Source organism: Mauremys reevesii, linkage group 8 (assembly GCF_016161935.1).
Source record: "Mauremys reevesii isolate NIE-2019 linkage group 8, ASM1616193v1, whole genome shotgun sequence".
Lineage (NCBI taxonomy): Eukaryota > Metazoa > Chordata > Testudines > Geoemydidae > Mauremys > Mauremys reevesii.
This window is the reverse complement of record NC_052630.1, coordinates 108,501,436-108,522,207: the sequence shown is the minus strand read 5'-3', so window position 1 is coordinate 108,522,207 and position 20,772 is coordinate 108,501,436. Positions and strand designations below refer to the sequence as shown.

Sequence of the window (20,772 nt, the reverse complement as noted above, 5' to 3'; positions counted from 1 at the left end):
GCCTGAGGGGTTTGGTGGTGGCAGGGGGTAGGCACGCATTGGTGCAGGTGTTGCCAGTCCAGCGGTGGGTTGTGTTTCAGGGGCTGAGGGGTTTGGTGGTGGCAGGGGGTAGGCACACATTGGTGCAGGTGTTGCCAGTCCAGCGGTGGGCTGTGTTTCGGGGGCTGCGGGGTTGGGTGGACGCAGGGGGTAGATATGCATTGATGCCATTGTTGCCAGTCCAGCAGTGGGTTGTGTTTTGGGGGCACAGTGACGGGGCAGAGGGTTGGGTGGAGGGAGGGGGTAGGCACGCATGGGTGCAGGTGTTGGAGGTCCAGCGGTGGGTTGTGTTTCGGGGGCACAGTGACGGGGCAGAGGGGTTGGGTGGAGGCAGGGGGTAGGCACACATTAGTGCCGTTATTGCCAGTCGGGCTCATTCAGCGTCTTGGCTGCAGAGTGACTCCTCCAGTGACAACAGCAGTGGCAGAGAGAAGCACACTTGCATCGTGCAGTATGTCCTCTTCCCGCCACACTCTACCTCCACCAAGGACAGGTGAGGTCAGGGGTCAGCCTCCCAGGTAGCACTGAGAGCCAGCCCCTCTGGCTCCTGGCCTCGGGCCTGTCAGGCAGTGTGTGGGGATGGGGAGGGCTTGTACCTAGCGCACCCTTGGCAGCTGTTGGGCTGTGGCTGCTTGGAGCTGCAGTGCCTGCGTGCCTCGCTGGGCGTGGCCCTGCTGTGGGAGCGGGCTAGCCATTGATGCCTGCTCTCTGGGGGTGGAAGGTGCTACAGGGGTAGGCGGGTGGTGCTGCCCTGGGCGGTGTCTGGAGCCCGTGCAGCCCTTGGTGGAGAGGCCTGAGCAAACACCTGGATGTGCAGGATGCTCACCCACCTACGCTGTTCTCCAGCTTCTCTACAGATGATGACAATGACACAGAGGTGGAGGCCATCGAAATGGACACCGAGCTGAACCTGGTCACTGAGTGCTGGGTGGAACCACAGAGTGGCCACATCCACAGCACTGCTGAGAACTGGAGGTATCTCCAAGGGCTGCCCTACCAGAAGATCCCCAAAGCTGTGAGTCTCCAAGGGTGGGTGAGGATGGTGAGCCCAGTCACGTGCCAGGCCCCGTGCAAACACAAACCAAAATTTTCTAAGCGTGGGACATTAGATGGTCGGACAGACGGCAAAGTGCAGGGAAACAATGGGACAGTATTGCTCAGCAGGATGGGCAGCGGTCTCAGCACACCTGCGGCCTTGCCGTTGTCAGGTCTTTTCTGGGCATCATGGCCAAGGAGACCTGGGGAGGTCAAAGCTATCTGGTGGGCCTTTTCCAAGCTCTCCTTTGCTGTGATACCCACAGAACTATGGCAACCGTCTGCTGGTGCACCGACCCTACTGCCCATCATGATGACAAATAGGATTTCACTGTCTCTGCGTGCTCCCCCGTCTGCCTGTACCCATCTCTCTGTCTTATGCTCAGACTGGAAGCTTTCTGGCACAAGGGCTGTCTTTGTTCTGTCTATGCACCACTTAGCACAGCCCGTGACTAGGGCTCCTAGGCACGAGGATAAATCATTAAGGGAGGTTTGAAGGAGAGTAGTGAGGCAGCTTTACAGATGTTTATGGGATGCAAGGGGCAGCATGGGAGAAATGTTCAAACAAACACCTTTGTACCTATGCCAAGTGGGTGAGGGAGGCTGGCCTCGGGATGGTGAGAGGCAGGAGTGGACACCACAATCAGGAACAAGAGAGAGAAAGTGAAAGCAAGTAGCTTACATTTGATGCAGTAGAGCAAGGGGAGCTGGTGAAGGGTTGCAAAGAAAGGAGTTTAGTCAAAGCAACGGGGTAAGAAAATGATCTCTACGGCAGCACTGGCTGCGTTTGGCATGGCCAGGAGGAGAATGTTGCCGCGATTGAGATGTGGAGTGATTAGCACCTGGATGAGTGCTTCAGCTGTGTGCGTGTTTAGGAAAGGCCCTATTTTACAGATGCTGTGGAGAAAGAATTGGAGAGACAGGTACCCGGATGTGAGGACCTAAAGAGAGTCTTAGTCAAAGGTGTTCCCTAGGTTACATGCCCGAGTGACAGGCAGGATGGTGATGGTGTACGCAATGACTGAGAAAGGAGATGCAGGAGGGAGATAAGAGCTCTGCTTTTTAGCCAGGTTGAGCTGGAGCTGATGGGTAGTCATCCATGAGATGTCAGGGAGGCAGGCCAAGATTTTAGTTTGGACATGTTGATAAATTGTATGGACAGTTGTTTGACTTTGGTTCACTATGAAAGATACTCAGAGACCAAATAGCCAATGTCAGTCAGGTTTATTGCTGAGTAAGGCTGCGATTTTAGTCACGGAATCCGTAACTTCCAAATACCTCTGTGACATCAGCCAGTGCTGGCTGGAAGGGGGGACCCCTGCCGCTCCCTATCCCCACGGGTGGCAGGGGGGACCCCAGAGCTCTGGGCCACCGCAGCTTGGAGCCGCCACCTGAGGGGGACCCTGGAGCTCCCAGCTCTCCTCCCCTCCACCCACACCTGAGCTGCCCAGGCTACCTATTTTGTCATGGGTAGTTTTAGTAAAAGTTAAGGACAGGTCATGGGCTGCCATGAATTTTTCATTATTGCCCGTGACCTGTCTGTGACTTTTACTAAAAATATCTGTGACAAAAACTTAGCCTTAGCTATGAGCCAATAATAATGTACAGGGGAAAAGGTTCTTTGTGATACCAGTCTTCAGGAGCCATTTACATTCACTTTACGCAGAAGGTGTGCTCCCAAAACTATGCAATTGCTATAATATTTGTGTTTAATGGATACTAATGTGTATATAATGGTGTGGATAATACCTACTAATAATACAAGATAGATAGATGTGTGTGTGTGTATATGCTAGCCAGCACATACTGGTCAACAGAGAGAAGGAGACAGGTCTGGAGCAGAGGTAGATCTGAGCGTCGTCAGCATAGAGATGGCTGTTGAATTTGTGTAGGTGGATGAAATTACCTAGAGATAAGGTATTGAGGGCGAAGCGAAGGGGACCAAGGACAGAGCCCTGTGGACCCCCCCTCCCCCCAGCAAGGTGCAGGACACGTAAGGACACACGAAGGTGAGACTAGAGAATTAGGAGAGGACAGTCACGGAGGCCAAGGTTTCAAGAGGAGCATGGCTGATAGATCATAGAAGGTGAAGGCGGAGCACTGGTTCTAAGCTTTGGTTAGGGAGAGGTCACGGAGTCCTCATCAGAAGTGGTTTCCTGGAGTGCAAGGAGCAGAAGCTGTACTGGAGGGTCTAGGGTGGAATTGGAGGAGAGGAACTCAGTCACCAATTTATAGATGGTGCCTTCAGTGATGGAAGGAAGATGGGGCAATAGTTGGAGAGGCAAGTGGAGTCAAAGGTGGACTTCCAAGATGAGAGAGACTGAAACATGACAGTATTGTAAGTGAAAGAGCCAGAGGAGAGCAACAGATTAAGCAGAGGATGAGAATGGAAACAAGGGAGATCAGGAGGGTTGGGATGGACCCTCCTGCCTTCAGACTTCCTCTGCCCTGGGTCGTCTTCTGCTTGAGGCTTGTTCAAGACTGAGCCTGTATCCTTCTTGCAGCTGTACCCCAGGGATCTGGCCTGCATTAGCACCATGCTAACTTTTGAGTACATCAGCCAGCTATGCCAGAACAAGGAGTGGGTGTCCCCGGCTTTGGAAGCCAAGACTGCTGAAGGTGAGTCAAGAATCTGTTTCTGCTCTGGCATGATGGACGGAACCAGGGGCAGAGCCTACTGCCAGCAAGATGAAGTTCTCAGCAGCTCATTCTGAAGCTCTGACAGCCCCCTCTTTCCGTCTGAAAGCCTCAGCCTCCTGTGCTGCTCCCATAGATCACCCAGCCTTTGGCTCAGCTGGCGAGGAGGTGGGCTGGGCTTGTGAAAGCCAGCAGACACCCTGAGGTCTCAAGGAAGGGGAGGAGAAATCCTTCGCTCTGGCTTGCGGAGCAGTTCTGGGCAAGGAAGAGCTGCTGTCTGTCTCCATTCCCTGTTCCCTGACAGGGCACCGTGGGTGTCTCAGCTTCTTTGCAAAGAGAATCTCTCTTAGGAGCAGGCGCTCTCCTGCTGTGGGCTGAACACCTAGACGGACAGCTGAATGTAGGAAGGGTTACAGACCAAACCATGGGGAGCTCCCTTGATGCTCCAGGAGCTCTGCTCTCAGGACCCTTCTGAACCTCTTGGAGCACTAAATCCCTTAGCTAGAAATTGCAGCTACCTGTCTGCGGGTCATGTTCCCTTGGCACCTCCTGATCTGGTGCACTAGCTGCCCAGGAACCTCGACTCATTTAACCTGGGTGACCATCCCTCCGGAAGCAAAAGGGTCCTGGCGGGCAGCACAGCAAGGGGACACGTTCCTGCTTGTGCAGTTGTGTGTTGGCACTGCAGCTAGCAATGGTCCACCAGTGGTACGGGAACTAGAACAGCCCCAGAAGCTCTCTGTCAGCAAGGTCCCTGCAGCTGGCTCTCTGTTGTACAACCGAGGGCCAGGCTTTCAGGCAAGCTCAATTCCAGCATCTCCACTGTTCTCGAGCAATAAGTACTTCCCCTGGGAGCTGAGCTGTTCTGAAAGCCCTGCCCACTCTGGAGCCACTGGCCCTGTGTTGTGTGGCAAGGTAAACCTGGCACCACTGGGCAGCGGGATCTAACCACCAGCCAGTGAAGGTGGGAATGAGAGCTGGGGAAGCCCCGTGCAGGCCCCTCTCCCTGGCAAGGCCGGACCAGAGGTTCCTCTGGTACTAGGTGCCCATGAATGCAGCCCCTGCTTCCCTGTGTAGGATGGATTCACAGCTGAATGTGCTCCCTGCGCGGCTAAGATTCCCTGGTATTCAGCCTATTCTGTCCTGTCCCTCCCGGTTATACTCTTCCTAGCCAAACAGGTCTCCTTCTCCAGCTTAATTCAGTCCTGAGTCCCAGCCCGCTTTTTGCCACATTTGACCCGCTCCCGAAGAGTGGTGGCAGCAGAAGGGTTTCCCTCTCTTATCGCAGCAATGCTCGGACTGCGGAACTCGAGCCGCAAGTGCGCTTTAATGTGTCTCCTGCAGCTCTTTGCAGCACATGATATTAAAAGACGTGTGATTGGTTAATAGGAAAAGCAGCCTGATTTAATTACGTTATTAACCAATTGTAATTGGTAACATAATATACTTGGTCGGTCTCTTTGCTGTGAGAATATCAATATCATCATCACTCCCATAACCGCATTGGTCGTTCGGGCACCATCATTGATGAGCAATCAACCAATTGTCTTCGCCCCTGACAATTGTGTGTCAGTGCTTGAGTCTCCATGAAGTCCATGCCTGTCCACTCTTTTATGTTGTCAGTCCATCTCTTCTTCTGTCTACCTCTTCTTCTCTTCCCCTCTGCTGTCCCTTGGAGGATGATCTTGGATAGGCCAGATGATCTTGTTACATGGCTGTACCACTTCAGCTTGCACTTCTTCACGGTCGTCAGGAGGTCTTCATATGACCCAGCACATTGGGTGATGATGTTGCAGACCTCTTCATTAGTGACATGGTCGAAGTAAGAGATGTCCAGGATTTTATGGAAGTATCTCATCTCTACTACCTGTATTTTTCCGTTCAAGTTCTGCTGTAAGGGTTCATGTCTCGCACACATACAGAAAAATGGAGATGACCAGTGTGTGCAGCAGTTTCAGTTTGTTCTTATTCCTCCACATTGGCTTTAGCTTTGCCACTGCTGCTGCTGTTTGTGTAGTTCTTGCCTGAATTTCTGCCTTGGATCCTTCATCAGTGATGATTGCCCCCAAATACTTGAACTGTTTCACTGTCTCCAGCTCTTGTACACTGACAGTGATATGTGAGCTGGTCCCATCACATTTGTTTGTCATCAGCTTGGTTTTCTCTGCACTAATTTCCATGCCATAATTTGCAGAGGCTTCATCCAACCGGTTCACAAGGTTGGCAAGTTCATCTTTGCTGCCTGCCAGGCCATCAGTGTCATCAGCGACCCAAAGATTTGAGATTGTTCGCCCCCCAATGCTGACTATATATGTGATCTTCTAGGGCATCAGTCATTGTGCGCTCCAAGTAGATGTTGAACAGTGTGGGCGAAAGAAGGCAGCCTTGCTGGACTCCAACTGTGGTCCGAAACTGCTCTCCTATTGCACCATTGATGAGAACTGTACTGCTGCCCTTGGCATACAGTTGTTTAATGGTAAGAATAAGCTTATGACCAACATTGTACTTCTTCATGGCTGCCCAGAGAGCTTTGTGCCATACTCTGTCAAACGCCTTCTTGAAGTCAACAAAAACATGGTAGACGTCCTGCTGGTATTGTAAGTACTTCTCATATAGAACACAAAGATTGAAAATCTGTTCTGTGGTACTTCTTCCAGCACAAAAGCCAGCCTGTTCTTCAGTGATGATATTCTCCACTTGTGGCTTCAGTCTGTTCAATATGACTTTCAACATCACTTTGCTGGGATGGCTAATTAAGCTTATGGTCCAGTAATTTTGACACAGTTGCAGGTTGCCTTTCTTTGGCAGGGTGGTGATTAGTGACTGTGTCCACGTGGAGGGCCGCTCACCGGTCTGCCAGATCTTGTTGCAGATCTTGGTGACTACATCTATTACCATTTCTCCTCCGAATTTCATCAGTTTGGCTGGGATGTTGTCAATACCTGTAGCCTTTCTGTTCTTGAGTGATTTCACTGCTGTCTCCACTTTTTCACGTAGTATTGGAAAGTCATCCTCCTCTGTTGAATCTGGGCTGTCTAAGATACTAGGATCTCCAGTTGGCTGGAGGTTGTATAGATCAGAGCAGTAGTTTGTCCACCTATTGATGATGTCCCTTTCTTCTGTAAGACTGTTCCCTTCTTTGTCTTGAATTGCATTAGCTTTGGTCCATCTTTCCTTCATCAGATCTTTTACAGCCTGGAAGGCTCATTTGCTATTTTTATTATTGATACACTCTTCAATTTTAGAGCATTGTTTTTCAGTCCATATCTCCTTGGCCACCTTCATTCCTTTCTTGATCTTTCTGCCAATCACTCTGTATTTATCAGCTTCCTCAGTGCTGTTCTTGTCTCTCAAGTTCTCTTCTAATGTCACACATTTGTAGTATTTCATTTGTGACCCATGGTTTTCATAGATTCATAGACTTAAGATCAGAAGGGACCATTATGGTCATCTAGTCTGACCTCCTGCACAATGCAGGCCACAGAATCTCACCCACCCACTCCTGTAACAAACCCCTAACCTATGTCTGAGTTACTGAAGTCCTTAAATCGTGGTTTAAAGATCTCAAGGTGCAGAGAATCCTCCAGCAAGTGACCTGTGCCCCACGCTGCCAAGGAAGGCGAAAAACCTCTAGGGCCTCTGCCAATCTGCCCTGGAGGAAAATTCCTTCCCGACCCCAAATATGGTGATCAGTTAAACCCAGAGCATGTGGGCAAGACTCACCAGCCAGCACCCAGGAAAGAACTCTCTGTAGTAACTCAGATCCCACCCCATCTGACATCGGGCATATTTACCTGCTAATAATCAAAGATGAATTAATTGCCAAAATTAGGCTATCCCATCATACCATCCCCTCCATAAACTTATCAAGCTTAGTCTTGAAGCCAGATATGTCTTTTGCCCCCACTACTCCCCTTGGAAGGCTGTTCCAGAACTTTACTACTCTAATGGTTAGAAACCGTTGTCTAATTTCAAGTCTAAACTTCCTAGTGTCCAGTTTATATCCATTTGTTCTTGTGTCCACATTGGTACTAAGCTTAAACAATTCCTCTCCCTCCCTGATATTTATCCCTCTGATATATTTATAAAGAGCAATCATATCTCCCCTCAGCCTTCTTTTGGTTAGGCTAAACAAGCCAAGCTCTTTCAGTCTCCTTTCATAAGACAGGTTTTCCATTCATAGAATCATAGAATTCAAGATCAGAAGGGACCATTCCTCGGATCATCCTAGTAGCCCTTCTCTGTACCTGTTCCAGTTTGAATTCATCCTTCTTAAACATGGGAGACCAGAACTGCACACAGTATTCCAGATGAGGTCTCACCAGTGCCTTGTATAACGGTACTAACACCTCCTTATCTTTACTGGAAATACCTCGCCTGATGCATCCCAAGACCGCATTAGCTTTTTTAACGGCCATATCACATTGGCGACTCATAGTCATCCTGTGATCAACCAATACTCCGAGGTCCTTCTCCTCCTGTTACTTCCAACTGATGTGTCCCCAATTTATAACCAAAATTCTTGTTGTTAATCCCTAAATGCATGACCTTGCACTTTTCACTATAAAATTTCATCCTATTGCTATTACTCCAGTTTACAAGGTCATCCAGATCTTCCTGTATGATATCCCGGTCCTTCTCTGTGTTAGCAATACCTCCCAGCTTTGTGTCATCCGCAAACTTTATTAGCATAGTCCCACTTTTTGTGCCAAGGTCAGTAACAAAAAGATTAAATAAGATTGGTCCCAAAACCGATCCCTGAGGAACTCCACTAATAACCTCCTTCCAGCCTGACAGTTCACCTTTCAGTATGACCCGTTGTAGTCTCCCCTTTAACCAGTTCCTTATCCACCTTTCAATTTTCATATTGATCCCCATCTTTTCCAATTTAGCTAATAATTCCCCATGTGGAACTGTATCAAATGCCTTACTGAAATCGAGGTAAATTAGACCCACTGCATTTCCTTTGTCTAAAAAATCTGTTACCTTCTCAAAGAAGGAGATCAGGTTGGTTTGGCACGATCTACCTTTTGTAAAACCATGTTGTATTTTGTCCCAATTACCATTGACCTCAATGTCCTTAACTACATTCTCCTTCAAAATTTTTTCCAAGACCTTGCATACTACAGATGTCAAATTAACAGGCCTATAGTTATTCGGATCACATTTTTTTTCCTTTCTTAAAAATACGAACTATGTTAGCAATTCTCCAGTCGTACGGTACAGCCCCTGAGTTTACTGATTCATTAAAAATTCTTGCTAATGGGCTTGCAATTTCATGTGCCAGTTCCTTTAATATTCTTGGATGAAGATTATCTGGGCCCCCCGATTTCGTCCCATTAAGCTGTTCGAGTTTGGCTTCTACCTCGGATGTGGTAATATCTACCTCCATATCCTCATTCCCATTTGTCATCCTACCATTATCCCTAAGCTCCTCATTAGCCTCATTAAAGACTGAGGCAAAGTATTTGTTTAGATATTGGGCCATGCCTAGATTATCCTTAACCTCCACTTCATCCTCTGTGTTTAGCGGTCCCACTTCTTCTTTCTTTGTTTTCTTCTTATTTATATGGCTATAGAACCTTTTACTATTGGTTTTAATTCCCTTTGCAAGGTCCAACTCTACATGGCTTTTGGCCTTTCTCACTTTATCCCTACATGTTCTGACCTCAATAAGGTAGCTTTCCTTGCTAATCCCGCCCATCTTCCACTCCTTGTAGGCTTTCTGCTTTTTCTTAATCACCTCTCCGAGATGCTTGTTCATCCAGCTTGGTCTACAACTCCTGCCTATGAATTTTTTCCCTCTCTTGGGATGCAGGCTTCTGATAGTTTCTGCAACTTTGACTCCTCCGCCTTTAGATCCACAAGTTCTTCAGTCCAATCCACTTAAATCTTTAAAGTTAGCCCTTTGAAATAAAAAACCCTAGTCCCAGATCTATTTTTGTTTATCCTTCCACCTAGTTTGAACTAGTTTTGTCCTCTTACGATGTTTACCAAGGATGTCCATTGCTGCCTCATTCATTACAGCGTTGAAATTGTTGGTCATTGTTTCTACGTATTCCTCTAGAGCAAGCAGTGGGGCAAATTTTCCGCTGATCATTGCTTGGAATGACTCTGCAATGTTTTGATCTCTGAGTCTTTCTAAGTCAAACTTGGTTCTGGTGAACTTTGGCCTGACAATTTTCCTTAGCCGCAGCCAAAAATTTAGCATCACAAGGTCGTGATCACTTCTAATATCAGCACCGGGAAAGCTCCTTGTTTTAGCTCTGTTAATTCCAGAACGAAATCAGTTTTGCACCATGATGTAGTCGATCTGGCTACCGTAGGTGCGTACCATGTTGATCGTCTGGATGCTTTATTTGCTCCTAATGTGTTTGCAAGAACCAGATTGTTATAGCTGGCAAACTCCAAAAGTCTTACTTCTCTCGCATTGGTTACCATGTTACAGAAAGGGCCACAATAATCTCACCAATCTTCCTGTGCGTCAGTACCCATGTTAGCATTCCAATCTCCTTGTACAATCAGGATATCATTCTTGTGTACCTTATTGATGATATCTTGGAGCTGATTGAAGATTTTTACAGTTTGCTCATCGTCATAGTCTGTTGTAGGAGCGTAGACTTTTACCACTGTGATATTAAACGGTATTGCCTTTAGATAGATGGAAATAAGCCTGCTGGACACTGGGCAGCATCCTAATACTGAATCCTTGATATCTTTATGCATAAGAAATCCTATGCTGTTGACATATTTGTCCTCTCCACTGTAATAGAGTACATGGCCGCCTTCCGTTAGTACCTCTCAGAAGTTCTTCCATCTGACCTCAGAGATTCCTAGGCGGTGCCAGGTGTATTGTTCTATTTCGTATGTGAGTTCTTTCAACCTCCCTATTTGTCTCAATGTCCTTACATTCCATGTGACTACGGTGATGTTATCTCTTCCGCGGCTCCTCTTTGTTGGGGTTACACCTGTAGTATACTTGTCGCGTCTGCCCTGTTGGGAGATGGATGGCGCAGTCATTATTAATAGGGGCTGTGATCAATCTGGTATGGACATCATTGACTTGCTCATCATATGGTGTGTCTTGGCAATTTCTAACCTGGTGGAGCCCATCCTTCTCCAGGCAGCCCCCTTTTAGTCGCCTCTTACAATATGCAGGAGGAGCAGTGGGCCTATTCTGTCCCCAAACCTACAGGGAGAAAATATACAAAATATATAGTATTTCCCAGTCATACTGTTTAAATATGACTCTACAGCACTATAGTAAATGAAACAATCACTTCACACGGCTGTGGCTTTTTTGGGTAATGCTGATTGCTAATTTGGCTACTGAGATCTGAGTATTACTGCTCTACAGGATCTCACTGATTTTCTTTCAAGAGATAATTGAAAAAATGCATCATGCTCTTCCCTTCCCTTCCCCTGCAACAACTCTCTCCTTCTTCCAGGTCATAGCAGACAAGAAACATCTGCATCTCTCTCCATAACCTCTCTGTTTGCCGCTCATCCCATCTCCTGATCTCTCTCCATCCTCTCTCATCCCCCGCCTTGCTCTCCTCTGGCTTTTGCCCCTCACAGGTTTCTCCCATCTTAAAAACAAAAAACCATCCATGGCCCCACTTGCCTCTCCAGCTACTGCCCTGTCTCTCTTCCCTCTCTGAACTCCCAGAATGCATTGTCTGGAGCTCCTCCTGTCCAGTCCCAAACTAGACCCTCTCCAATCCACTTTTCGCCCATTGCACTCCACTGAAAATGCTCTTGCCAAAGTCTCTGATGATCTCTTCCTAGGTAAAGCTCAGGACCAGCACTGCATCCTCCTCCTCCTGGACCTGTCAGCTGCCTTTGACATACTCGACCATGCTCCTCCTCTTGAAATCTTGTCCTTCCTTGGCTTCTATGATTCTGTCCTCTCCTGGTTCTTCTCCACCTTCAGCATGTCCTTAGAGGATTAATCTTATCCCCTGCCCACCTCCAGCTTTCACGTGGGGCTCCCAGGGCTGTGTCCCCTTGTCTTCTCCCTCAACACCTTCTCTTTGGGTAATCTCATCCACATCCACAAATTCAACAACCATCTCTACGCTGACAACTCAAGCTCTGCCTCCCTACTCCAGACCTGTCGGCTTCTGTCCAAACTACAATCTGGGCCTGTCTCTCTCTCTCATCTCCTTGTGGATGGCGAGCTGCCAGCTAAAACAGAACCCCTAACCGTTGCCAGACAAACCCTCCCTGGTACCTCCTCTCTGCGTCACCGTGGACAACACCATCCTATTGGTCACTTAGGCCCTCTGATTCACGCCTCTCCCTGGGTCCTCACATCTACGCAGTACCTAGCAGTGTGTTTACACTTAAAATGCTGCAGCGTTTCAGCCTAGACCCTAGCTGGGCCAATAGGAGGGTTCTCCTGTGAGGGTAGGTAATCCAGCTCCCCGAGAGGTGGTAGCTAGGGTGCCAGAAGAGTTCTTCCGTTGACCTCTCACTTTCTAAACCAGGGATTAGGTTGGCTTAAGTACACTGCTCAGGGGGGTGGATTTTTCACACTCTTGAGTGACATAGTTAAGCCGACTTAATTTTCTGGTGTAGACCAGGCGGAAGTCTTGTATATTCTTTCTGCATGCCATTTTATCAGAGAGAAGTGGGGGAGGGAATCTCCTGTAGTGGATAACTTCTTGGTTGATATCACCTCCCCCACCTTGTGTCTCTGATATCCTGGGACCAACACGGCTACAGCAACACTGCACACATCTCTAAGATACTGCTTTTCTAGCCAGCCACATAGCTAAACCTCTCATCTTGGCTCCTGTTATCTCGCATCTTGATTACTGCAGCATCCTTTTCTCTGGCCTCGATCAATGCAGTCCTACCCTACTCATATGGATTCTGATGCTGCTGCAAAGATTCTTTTCCTGCTGTGTCGCTTTGACCACATTACCCCTCTCTTTGCATCCTTTCACTGGCTTCCTCTTCTCTTATTATCAAATGTAAGCTCCTTGTTTTTACTTCCAATGCCCTTAACAAGCATCCCCACCCTATATATTGTCTCCCTCGGTGCAGAAAAGCCAGCTCCCACCTCCATTTGGCCCTAGGTGCCACCCTCCAGCTCCCTCTTGTTAAATTCTCAAGCAAGCCCTTTTGTGATTTGTCCCCTGCTGCCCCTCACGCTTGGGTGGAGCTCCCTGTAAACAGCCCCCAAAGGAACCATTAGCCTCCTGCAAAATCTGTTTTGCTCTGCCATCTACAACCAATTGTGTGCTGAGACCACTGCCTGTCATGCTGACCAATGGCATGTCTCTGTGGCCATCTCTTGTCCTTAGATTGGCAGCTCTGTGGGACAGGGGCTCTCTCTGTTCTGGGTTTGTCCAGTGCCTAGCATGGTGGGGTCCTACTCAACGACTAGGACTCCTAAGTGCTACCATAATACAAATAATTAATAATAAATCCTGTTGATTCCTCCCCTTCCATGGCTTTAGATGCCACCACACAGTGAGCAGCAAAGGCGCCTTTAGTGTGCATGTCTCCCAGCTTGTGCTGCTTCCAGCTGGCAGGCTCTCCTTGTGGGTCCAGCCAACTGGTGCCCCAGGAGGGAGCAGTGCCTTATCTCCCTTGTTCTCCTTGCAGACCCTGACATGGGGGCTGGCTCCCATGTGCATGAGATCCCATTCCAGTTCAGTCTCCTGAAGCTGCTACCCAAATGCCTGCAGATCGAAATGTTCTTCCTCATGCTGACGGGAGGTGAGCACTGACATTTGTTGGAGATAGGCAGCAGAGGGAGAACAGTGAAGCCTGGGGAACATGATGTACTGAGTCGGGCATTCATTGTAACCACACTCCTTTTGCTGCAGAGTTGTTAGCAGGGGGACTCCTTTCCATGGTATTGACTGTGGTAATTGTGCTTTTGGGGAAGAGAGGAGGGCAGGGTTTGCTGCTGCTTAGTTTCTTTGCTTCCTTCAAAACCAAGCCAGACGCACACCTACAAAGGGGAGAGAAAAGCAAAGCAAAGTGGATATGCAGCTGCTGTCTCGCTTGCCATCTCACTGCTGGAGAACCATAAGCACAGCACAGAGACTAATCAGCAATCCAAACACTGGGAAACTAGTGCCACCCTCAGGCGGTTCAGGGAATTGCTTTTTGTTGTCTTTCAGGCTCTCACAGGAAAGAGGAAATAAGGTGGGGAAGGAAAAGGAGGGAGAAGGGACAACAGCAGAAACTAATGCCTTGCGTCCCAGGTAGTGGTTGGGATCTAGCTGGAGCCAGGGAGATGTGAGGTGACCTGTGTGTCTCTCTCTCTGGCCCAGTCTGGCCAGGGCAGCTCTTAGGATCAGGCCAGTGAAGGCCCATCAGTATTGCAGTGGCACCTAGTGTCCCAGAGTGGGATGGGGGGGGCGTCTTTCAGCCAGTGCTCTCAGGACCCCAAAGCAAGGTGATGAGTGCAGTGCCCCAGCCTGTCATTATTTTGTTCACCAGTTGGATCTAATTTATGACACACCAGTTCTGGTCCATCGATTTCTGTCCCGCAGTCCTTCAGCAATATCCCGACGGTCTGGGGTGGTATCAGCAGGCTGCCTAGTTTTGGATGGATGTGGTCGGTCTCCCTTCTGTACTTTTTCTGTTAACATTGATTGATGTAGGTAATTGGAACGTTTTATAAACTTTCATCTGCATTCGCAGCATTGACCGCACAGCTGAGGGAGGCCCCTCGGGCCCCGGTTATTACAGCAGTGCAGGGGAGCTGCCTTCTTTCCTCCCTGCAGTGGTGCCACCTTGTGTCTCCCAGCTGGGGCATGCGAGGTGGCTCCTACAGCCCCAGGGTCACTGGTGGAGATGTTGGGGGTTGCTGCTGCGCCTGTGCTGGTGTTAGCTTGGTAGCAGGTCTGTTAGTGCCAGGCCTGGGTCTCTGTGCTGTCTTGTGGCTTCCTACCTCTTGAACCTTGTCTTCAGCGTGGTTCCAGTATCTGGTGTGGGTGGGTGCAGAAAGGTTTATGTGGCTGGTAGCAGAAGGTTCCCTCTCAGCCTTGTATAAGCTCACCTTGCAGACGTAATATGAGAACCTCACCAGCCACGTGCAGCTGGCTCCTTGCAATGACCTGCCTGGCCGGAGGGGTGCTGGGACAGTAGCTGGCTGGAGCAGGTCTCTGATGCTGGTGGTTCTGTTCTGGAGCAGAGGATGATGTGATGGCCAAGGACTCTTCGTTTGCACCCAATGAAATGCTGCTAGACTTCTTCCACGGCTGCCTGCAGCATGACCTCAGCGACCGGGAGATCCCCTTGGCAGACTCGGATCACATGGCCTTCATGGAGCAGGTCCTACAGCGGGACCGCGATGGCCACCTGCCCCCATTCACACTCCCAGTGATCCAAGGTAAGGGGCTGAGAGCCTGGCAGCTGGAGACGTGAGCAAGGCAGGGCCCTTGGTGCCCTGCTCCTGGGCTCCCCTCCTCACAGCCTGTCTCTTTGGTTCCAGAAGAGGCCCTGAAGGCCCCTGCACGCCTGGAACAGCAGGATCCCTCTCTGGTTGCTCACCCTGTTGGCAGTAGCGCTACCAGGGACATGAGTGGCTCCACGAGCACCCTGCAGGTACCTCCCCTGGCTCCGTGTCCCTCATGCTGCTGGGGGCCTCATGCTCCCCTGCCCCGGAAACTCCTGAACACGGCACAAAGGGGGCAGCTGCTGGGGCACGGCCTGAGCCCTGTGACAAGGATTGGGATGGGGCGCTTCAAATCCAGCCTCCGTCTGTGATGACCCACCAGCCTCTCTTGGCTGCCCAGAGACTGGGAGAAGCGAAGGCCTCGCTCTGGGGCAGGCGCACAGCTGGCAGCACTGCCCCGGCTGGCACTGCCCATGGAGAGGGCAGCGATGGAAAGGGCTGGGGATGACACAGGACAGGAGCGAGGCTGAGGAGGGACTGGGGAAGCTGGCCCCATGGCCACCTGTGCTATACCTGCAATGGGGGAGCCCCAGCCTACGCTGCGTGCAGCAGCGCGGGTCTGAGCCAGACTGCTCTGTCAGCAGGTCGAGCGTGTGAACACGGAGGCTGCTGCACCTGAGGGCCAGCCAGCCAGCCCCCCGGAGGTGTTTCTGCTCTGTATCACCCCTTCCTTGCCCCAGGGCATCCCTGCAGCCTTACCCCGCTGTGCTCTCTCCTCAGAGCCTGTGTAATGCAGAGCTGCCGGAGACCGACGTGTCCGTGGCCAATGCTGCTGGGCTGCTTCTGCAGTGGCGATGCTACGCCAAGCTGGTCAGTCCACAGCACCTCTTCCTCACCTTCCTGCCAGCCACCTTCCCTGGTGAGTCTGCCCCGCTGAGCCAGGGAGCTGAGTCAGGCAGCAGCGGGAATGCTGAGTGACTCTCTCGGGGGGGACAGCCTTCCTGCTGTGTGGAGATGGGCAGAGCTTGGGTCTGAGGGGCTTAGCAGTGGGTCTCTTGTAGTGCTCTGGGACCTGCCTGGCTGCTGTTTGGCTCCCGTGTGGAGGTTTGGTTTTCCCGTTTATTGCGACCTGGTTTGGGGCTTGCCTAGAGCTCCCCACCCCTGCCACGGGGGGATCTGAGTGAAGCCCCTTGGGGTTCCCAGGAATGGAGGCTGGGGCGGCTGGCAGGGCGTTCTCTGAGGGCCCTTGCCTCTCACAGGAAGTGAATATTTTAAGGATTGATACCAGTTACCCAGGGTGAGCTACTGAGTTGGCTGCTTCTCTAACTTGGGTCGAAGGCACCTAGACGGTGGCTGGCCCTCCAAGCTGCCCTTGGGGTGCTGGGCTAACAGCGGCCCTCACCTGTCGGGATACGCGAGAAGGGCCTGACCTCTCCTTTTCTTCTCTAGATGTACAGAAGCTGATGGCTTGTGCGCTGGAGAAAGCCCCGAAGGAGGACGGCTCTGCAGGAGAGAGCCTGGACCCTGTCTGTGGGGAGCCGGGTAGAACGAGATTTGAGGAGGCGGCTGCAGCATTCCCACCTGCCCCCAGTGTAACGCCAGCCAATGGTACTCGCCCCGGCTCCTCACCCCATGTGTTCTGTGGGCAGAGCCCATTCCGGAGCCCAGGAGAGTCGTCCTCTCCCACTCAGAGTGCCTGCCACGGCCAGGCAAGCCAGAGGCTTGTGCAGCATGTGCTGCTCCTGGCTCAGCCCGGCGTGACTGTGTGATATGCCCATCCCCTGATAGGGGTGTGGGGAAGGGCTGAGGAGTTCCCGAGCAGCACAGCTATGTATGCAGCCTGCTCGGCCCCCCTCCAGAGGGGCTGCTCCTTGGGAAATGGACGTCCGCTAATCTGGCGCACAGGCTGCAGACCAGGTGACTCTGCCTCCAGCAAAGCAATGGGGCTTCCTCAGAGTGAAGCGCTGGTGCCGGACAGACACCAGCTCTTCTGCCATGGAGGCCCCTGGATCTCACACAGACCCTGTCCCGACAGGCTGTTCGGAGTGTGCTGTGTTGCTCTGGTAGCGTGGAGCGGAGCCACCTGCTCCCTGCTGGAGATCACAGACCCCAGAGGGCAGGGGCAGGGGAAGAGACATCACTGCAGGCTGGGGGTGTTCAAGCCCCCTACAGAGCCCTTGATATTGAAAAGGGGAGGGGGGATCAGTTGGCTGGCTAGTGTCTGAGGAGCGGAGGGCCCATGCTGCAGGGGACAGGAGTGGGAAAGCCCTGGGCCAGTGTGCTCAGTTGCGGAGAGTCTAAGGGAAGTTACAAACCGGCCTCATGCTCCCTGTGGGCCTGGAGAAGACATCTGCTGCGGGGGTTGGGAGCAAGATGGAGGGGGCTCTTGGGAACTAGGATACCAGCGTACTGAGCTGAATGGGCGATCCAGTGAGGCAAGGGCAGGCCCAGGCATAGTGGCTGGTGTCTCGGGCTGTCAGTGGGGAGCTCTCCCTCAGGGTGTCTCTCTTCTGCAGAAGCAGGCCAGGATCCAGGAGAGCCAGGCACATCCCTGCGGAAGGATGTACACATCTCCTTCAGCCGCCAGGCCTCGCAGCCCGAGCTGAGCGAGGGCCACCGGCTCCGCTGCCCCATCTACGTCTATAGCTGCTCCTTGGAGCTGCTGCGGGAGCAGATGGTCAGCCCCCGGACACACCGGCCTCCGCGGGACATCTTTTTCAGGTAAAGCCAGCTCCCCTGGCTCGGGGCTGGGAGCGCACACTCCTTGGGGTGCAAGTGCAGGGAGCTCAGGGCTGCACAGTCAAGTCTTTCCTGTGCAGGATGCTGGCTCCAGCCTTGCCCTGGTCTGCTGGCGTATTCCTTCTCACTCACAGCACTGCCTGCCTGCAAGAGCTTGTAGGTTGGCCTGGCGCAGATAAACGCTTCCTCCAGGGATGTGACGCGCCAGCAGGGCTGAGTGGTGACGCTGCTGCTCTTTTCCAGGTCCCAGTTTCTGGAGCGCCCCCCAAATGCCACCTGGCTAGACCACAAGCACAAGGAGCTGGTGAGTTACTGCACGCTGCTGCAGGAGCACTCGCACCAGTGCTACGTGAAAGGTAAGGAGGGCATGGCAAGGAGCTGTGCCCTGGCATGGAGGGGGGCTGAGCCAGGGCCTTCCTAGACCCCACTCTTTGGTGCGTGAGGGGAGGGGAGAACTCTCTGCAGGGAACTAGTTTCTTGTCAGAGTTGGCTTAAAGATGTTCCCGCACGGCCCCTTGGGGCCCAGGTCTGTGGGCACGGCTGCGGGGAGCTCAGCCCAGAGCGGGCACCGCTTGCTAAGTCCTCTCATTGGGGGCTTACTGAGCTGCCAGAGTAACCTTCCCACCTCCCGCCCTGCTGGGCACAGCCGTGCACTCAGCCCAGTGTTGCACCCGCAGGGCTGTTCAAGAGCCTGCAGCAGTCACATAGCATCAGCTCCCAGGACCTTCTCACAGCCATGGACTACTGCGAGGAGCTGCTGCAGGAGATCGACATCACCCACTTCCTGCTGACCCTCTGCAGCCACGTGCGGGCCTTCCGCGAGAGCCACCGGCACTTCCACACGCACCCCAGGGCGGCCAGCCTGGAGCAGGAGGAGGAGCCGCCCTCCAGGGAGAGGGGCGTCCTCGTCTCAGAGTCTAGGTAGGAGCCATCTGCCACCCTTTGTACTGACTCAGGGAAGAGCCGTGAGCTCCTGGCCCGTCACGGGTCGTTTCCATGCAGAGGAGAGACAGCATCATGGAGCAGGAGGGCTAAGGAAGTGAGGCAGCATTGGGCTGGGGGCTGCAATGTGTCCTGCCGGGTTCCCACTCCCTGGTGCTGCCGAGGCGTACAGTGCCTAGGGACAGAATGGCATGAGATGTCTGCAGGACGAGTTCTGTGGCTGGCGGACTTCGTGCTGAGCCAAGGTCTGTGGCGTGACTGCAGCGCCCTGAATCCCTGCTACGTGCAGTGCGACCAGCCCCAGTCAGCACTGAGCATGGACACTGCTGCACTCTGCCCACTTCTCCAGAGGCACAGCCCCTTCCCTGCATGGCTGAACTCTGTCAGTGTCTGTATCCAGACCCCGATCTGACTCCCTCTGCTCCTCTCCTGAAAGCCTGGCAAAGGCCTGGTATAGACTCAGCTGCAGTTCTGCAGAAAAGGACCTAGGGGTTACAGTGGACGAGAAGCTGGATAGGAGTCAGCAGTGTGCCCTTGTTGCCAAGAAGGCTAATGGCATTTTGGGCTGTATAAGTAGGGGCATTGCCAGCAGATCGAGGGATGTGATCATTCCTCTCTATTCGGCACTGGTGAGGACTCATCTGGAGTACTGTGTCCAGTTTTGGGCCGCACACTACAAGAAGGATGTGGAAAAATTGGAAAGAGTCCAGTGGAAGGCAACAAAAATGATTAGGGGGCTGGAGCACATGACTTATGAGGAGAGGCTGAGGGAACTGGGATTGTTTAGTCTGCAGAAGAGAAGAATGAGGGGGGATTTGATGGCTGCTTTCAACTACTTGAAAGGGGGTTCCAAAGAGGATGGATCTAGGCTATTCTCAGTGGTGGAAGATGACAGAACAAGGAGTAATGGTCTCAAGTTGCACTGGGAGAGGTTTAGGTTGGATATTAGGAAAAACTTTTTCAGTAGGAGGGTGGTGAAGCACTGGAATGGGTTACCTAGGGAGGTGGTGGAATCTCCTTCCTTAGAGGTTTTTAAGGTCAGGCTTGACAAAGCCCTGGCTGGGATCATTTAGTTGGGAACTGGTCCTGCTTTGAGCAGGGGGTTGGACTAGATACCTCCTGAGGTCCCTTCCAGCCCTGATATTCTGTGATTCTATGGGAGCGTTGTACCTGACGGTGACACTGACTCTGTTCATGGTTCGTATTGTGCCCATCTGGCTTGTATGCATGTGGCCTTGTCAGTGCGGAGATGGAGGACTACAGTGAGCAGGACCACGGAGGTTTCTCATGCCCCACCGAGGAGCCGAAGATCAGCGCCAGCTGCTGCCCAGAGTTCCCCCTATCCCTGCTGGAGAATGGCCAGCCCTGCCAGGTGCACCCTGACCTGCATAAAATCATCCAGGTGAGGGAGGGGAGCAAGCATGCAGTGGGCTGGGGCCGGAGGGAGTCAGTTTCACATTCACCATCTCCTGTCTCTCTCGGCAGGAGAAGTTCCTGGAAATTGGGAGTTTGCATTTTAAGCCAGTGCTCTCGAATCCTCATTATTTCTTCTACTGTCCGCCCTGTGCCAAGAAAGAGGTGTGTGTGGGGTGGGGACTCGGGTCCTTGTGCCTAGCTCTGCCCCAGTGCCCTGGTGGTGGGACAAGTGAACTAGGCTCCTCCGAGGAGGGAGGTGCCATTTGTCTCCCCCGAGTCTGCCCTTTGGGCATCTGCTGAGCCCCTGGGGCGCTGGAGCAGTGATGACTGACACGAGGTTGTTCCTCCTGCTCAGGAGGAGGCCTCCCGGGACCAGGCAGACAGGAAGGGCAGCGAGGACATGGAGGGGTCGGAAGCTGAACTGGCAGCTGAAGAAGGTAACTCTCTGTCCTCCCTACGAGAGCATGTGCCTGGCACTAGTGCCGGGGGGGCTGGACTTACAAGGGAGGGGAGCTCGGCTGGAGTGCACTTAGTGTTCCAGCATCGTTCTTGGAGCAGTGTGAAGATCTTGCCCCCAATTGCCGTAGCTGTACGGGCAGAAG

At 52.0% G+C, this 20,772-nt stretch overlaps 1 protein-coding gene across 11 annotated transcripts in view; it reads left to right on the top strand.

Moving 5' to 3' along the window:
• The window catches only part of SZT2 (SZT2 subunit of KICSTOR complex), a 78,589-nt gene that overhangs the window by 23,361 nt on the left and 34,456 nt on the right, over positions 1-20,772 (top strand). For 9 of the 11 annotated variants that reach the window (XM_039486482.1, XM_039486481.1, XM_039486486.1 and 6 more), the window contains exons 18-31: positions 435-532; positions 886-1,054; positions 3,579-3,693; positions 13,327-13,440; positions 14,870-15,067; positions 15,170-15,282; positions 15,854-15,992; positions 16,523-16,681; positions 17,590-17,794; positions 18,056-18,168; positions 18,490-18,733; positions 19,997-20,156; positions 20,240-20,332; positions 20,526-20,607. In XM_039486482.1, the coding sequence (XP_039342416.1) occupies positions 435-532; positions 886-1,054; positions 3,579-3,693; positions 13,327-13,440; positions 14,870-15,067; positions 15,170-15,282; positions 15,854-15,992; positions 16,523-16,681; positions 17,590-17,794; positions 18,056-18,168; positions 18,490-18,733; positions 19,997-20,156; positions 20,240-20,332; positions 20,526-20,607 (2,002 nt within the window). The remainder of the gene's footprint in view (positions 1-434; positions 533-885; positions 1,055-3,578; positions 3,694-13,326; positions 13,441-14,869; positions 15,068-15,169; positions 15,283-15,853; positions 15,993-16,522; positions 16,682-17,589; positions 17,795-18,055; positions 18,169-18,489; positions 18,734-19,996; positions 20,157-20,239; positions 20,333-20,525; positions 20,608-20,772) is intronic. The other 2 variants (XM_039486483.1, XM_039486488.1) reach the window with 2 other exon arrangements.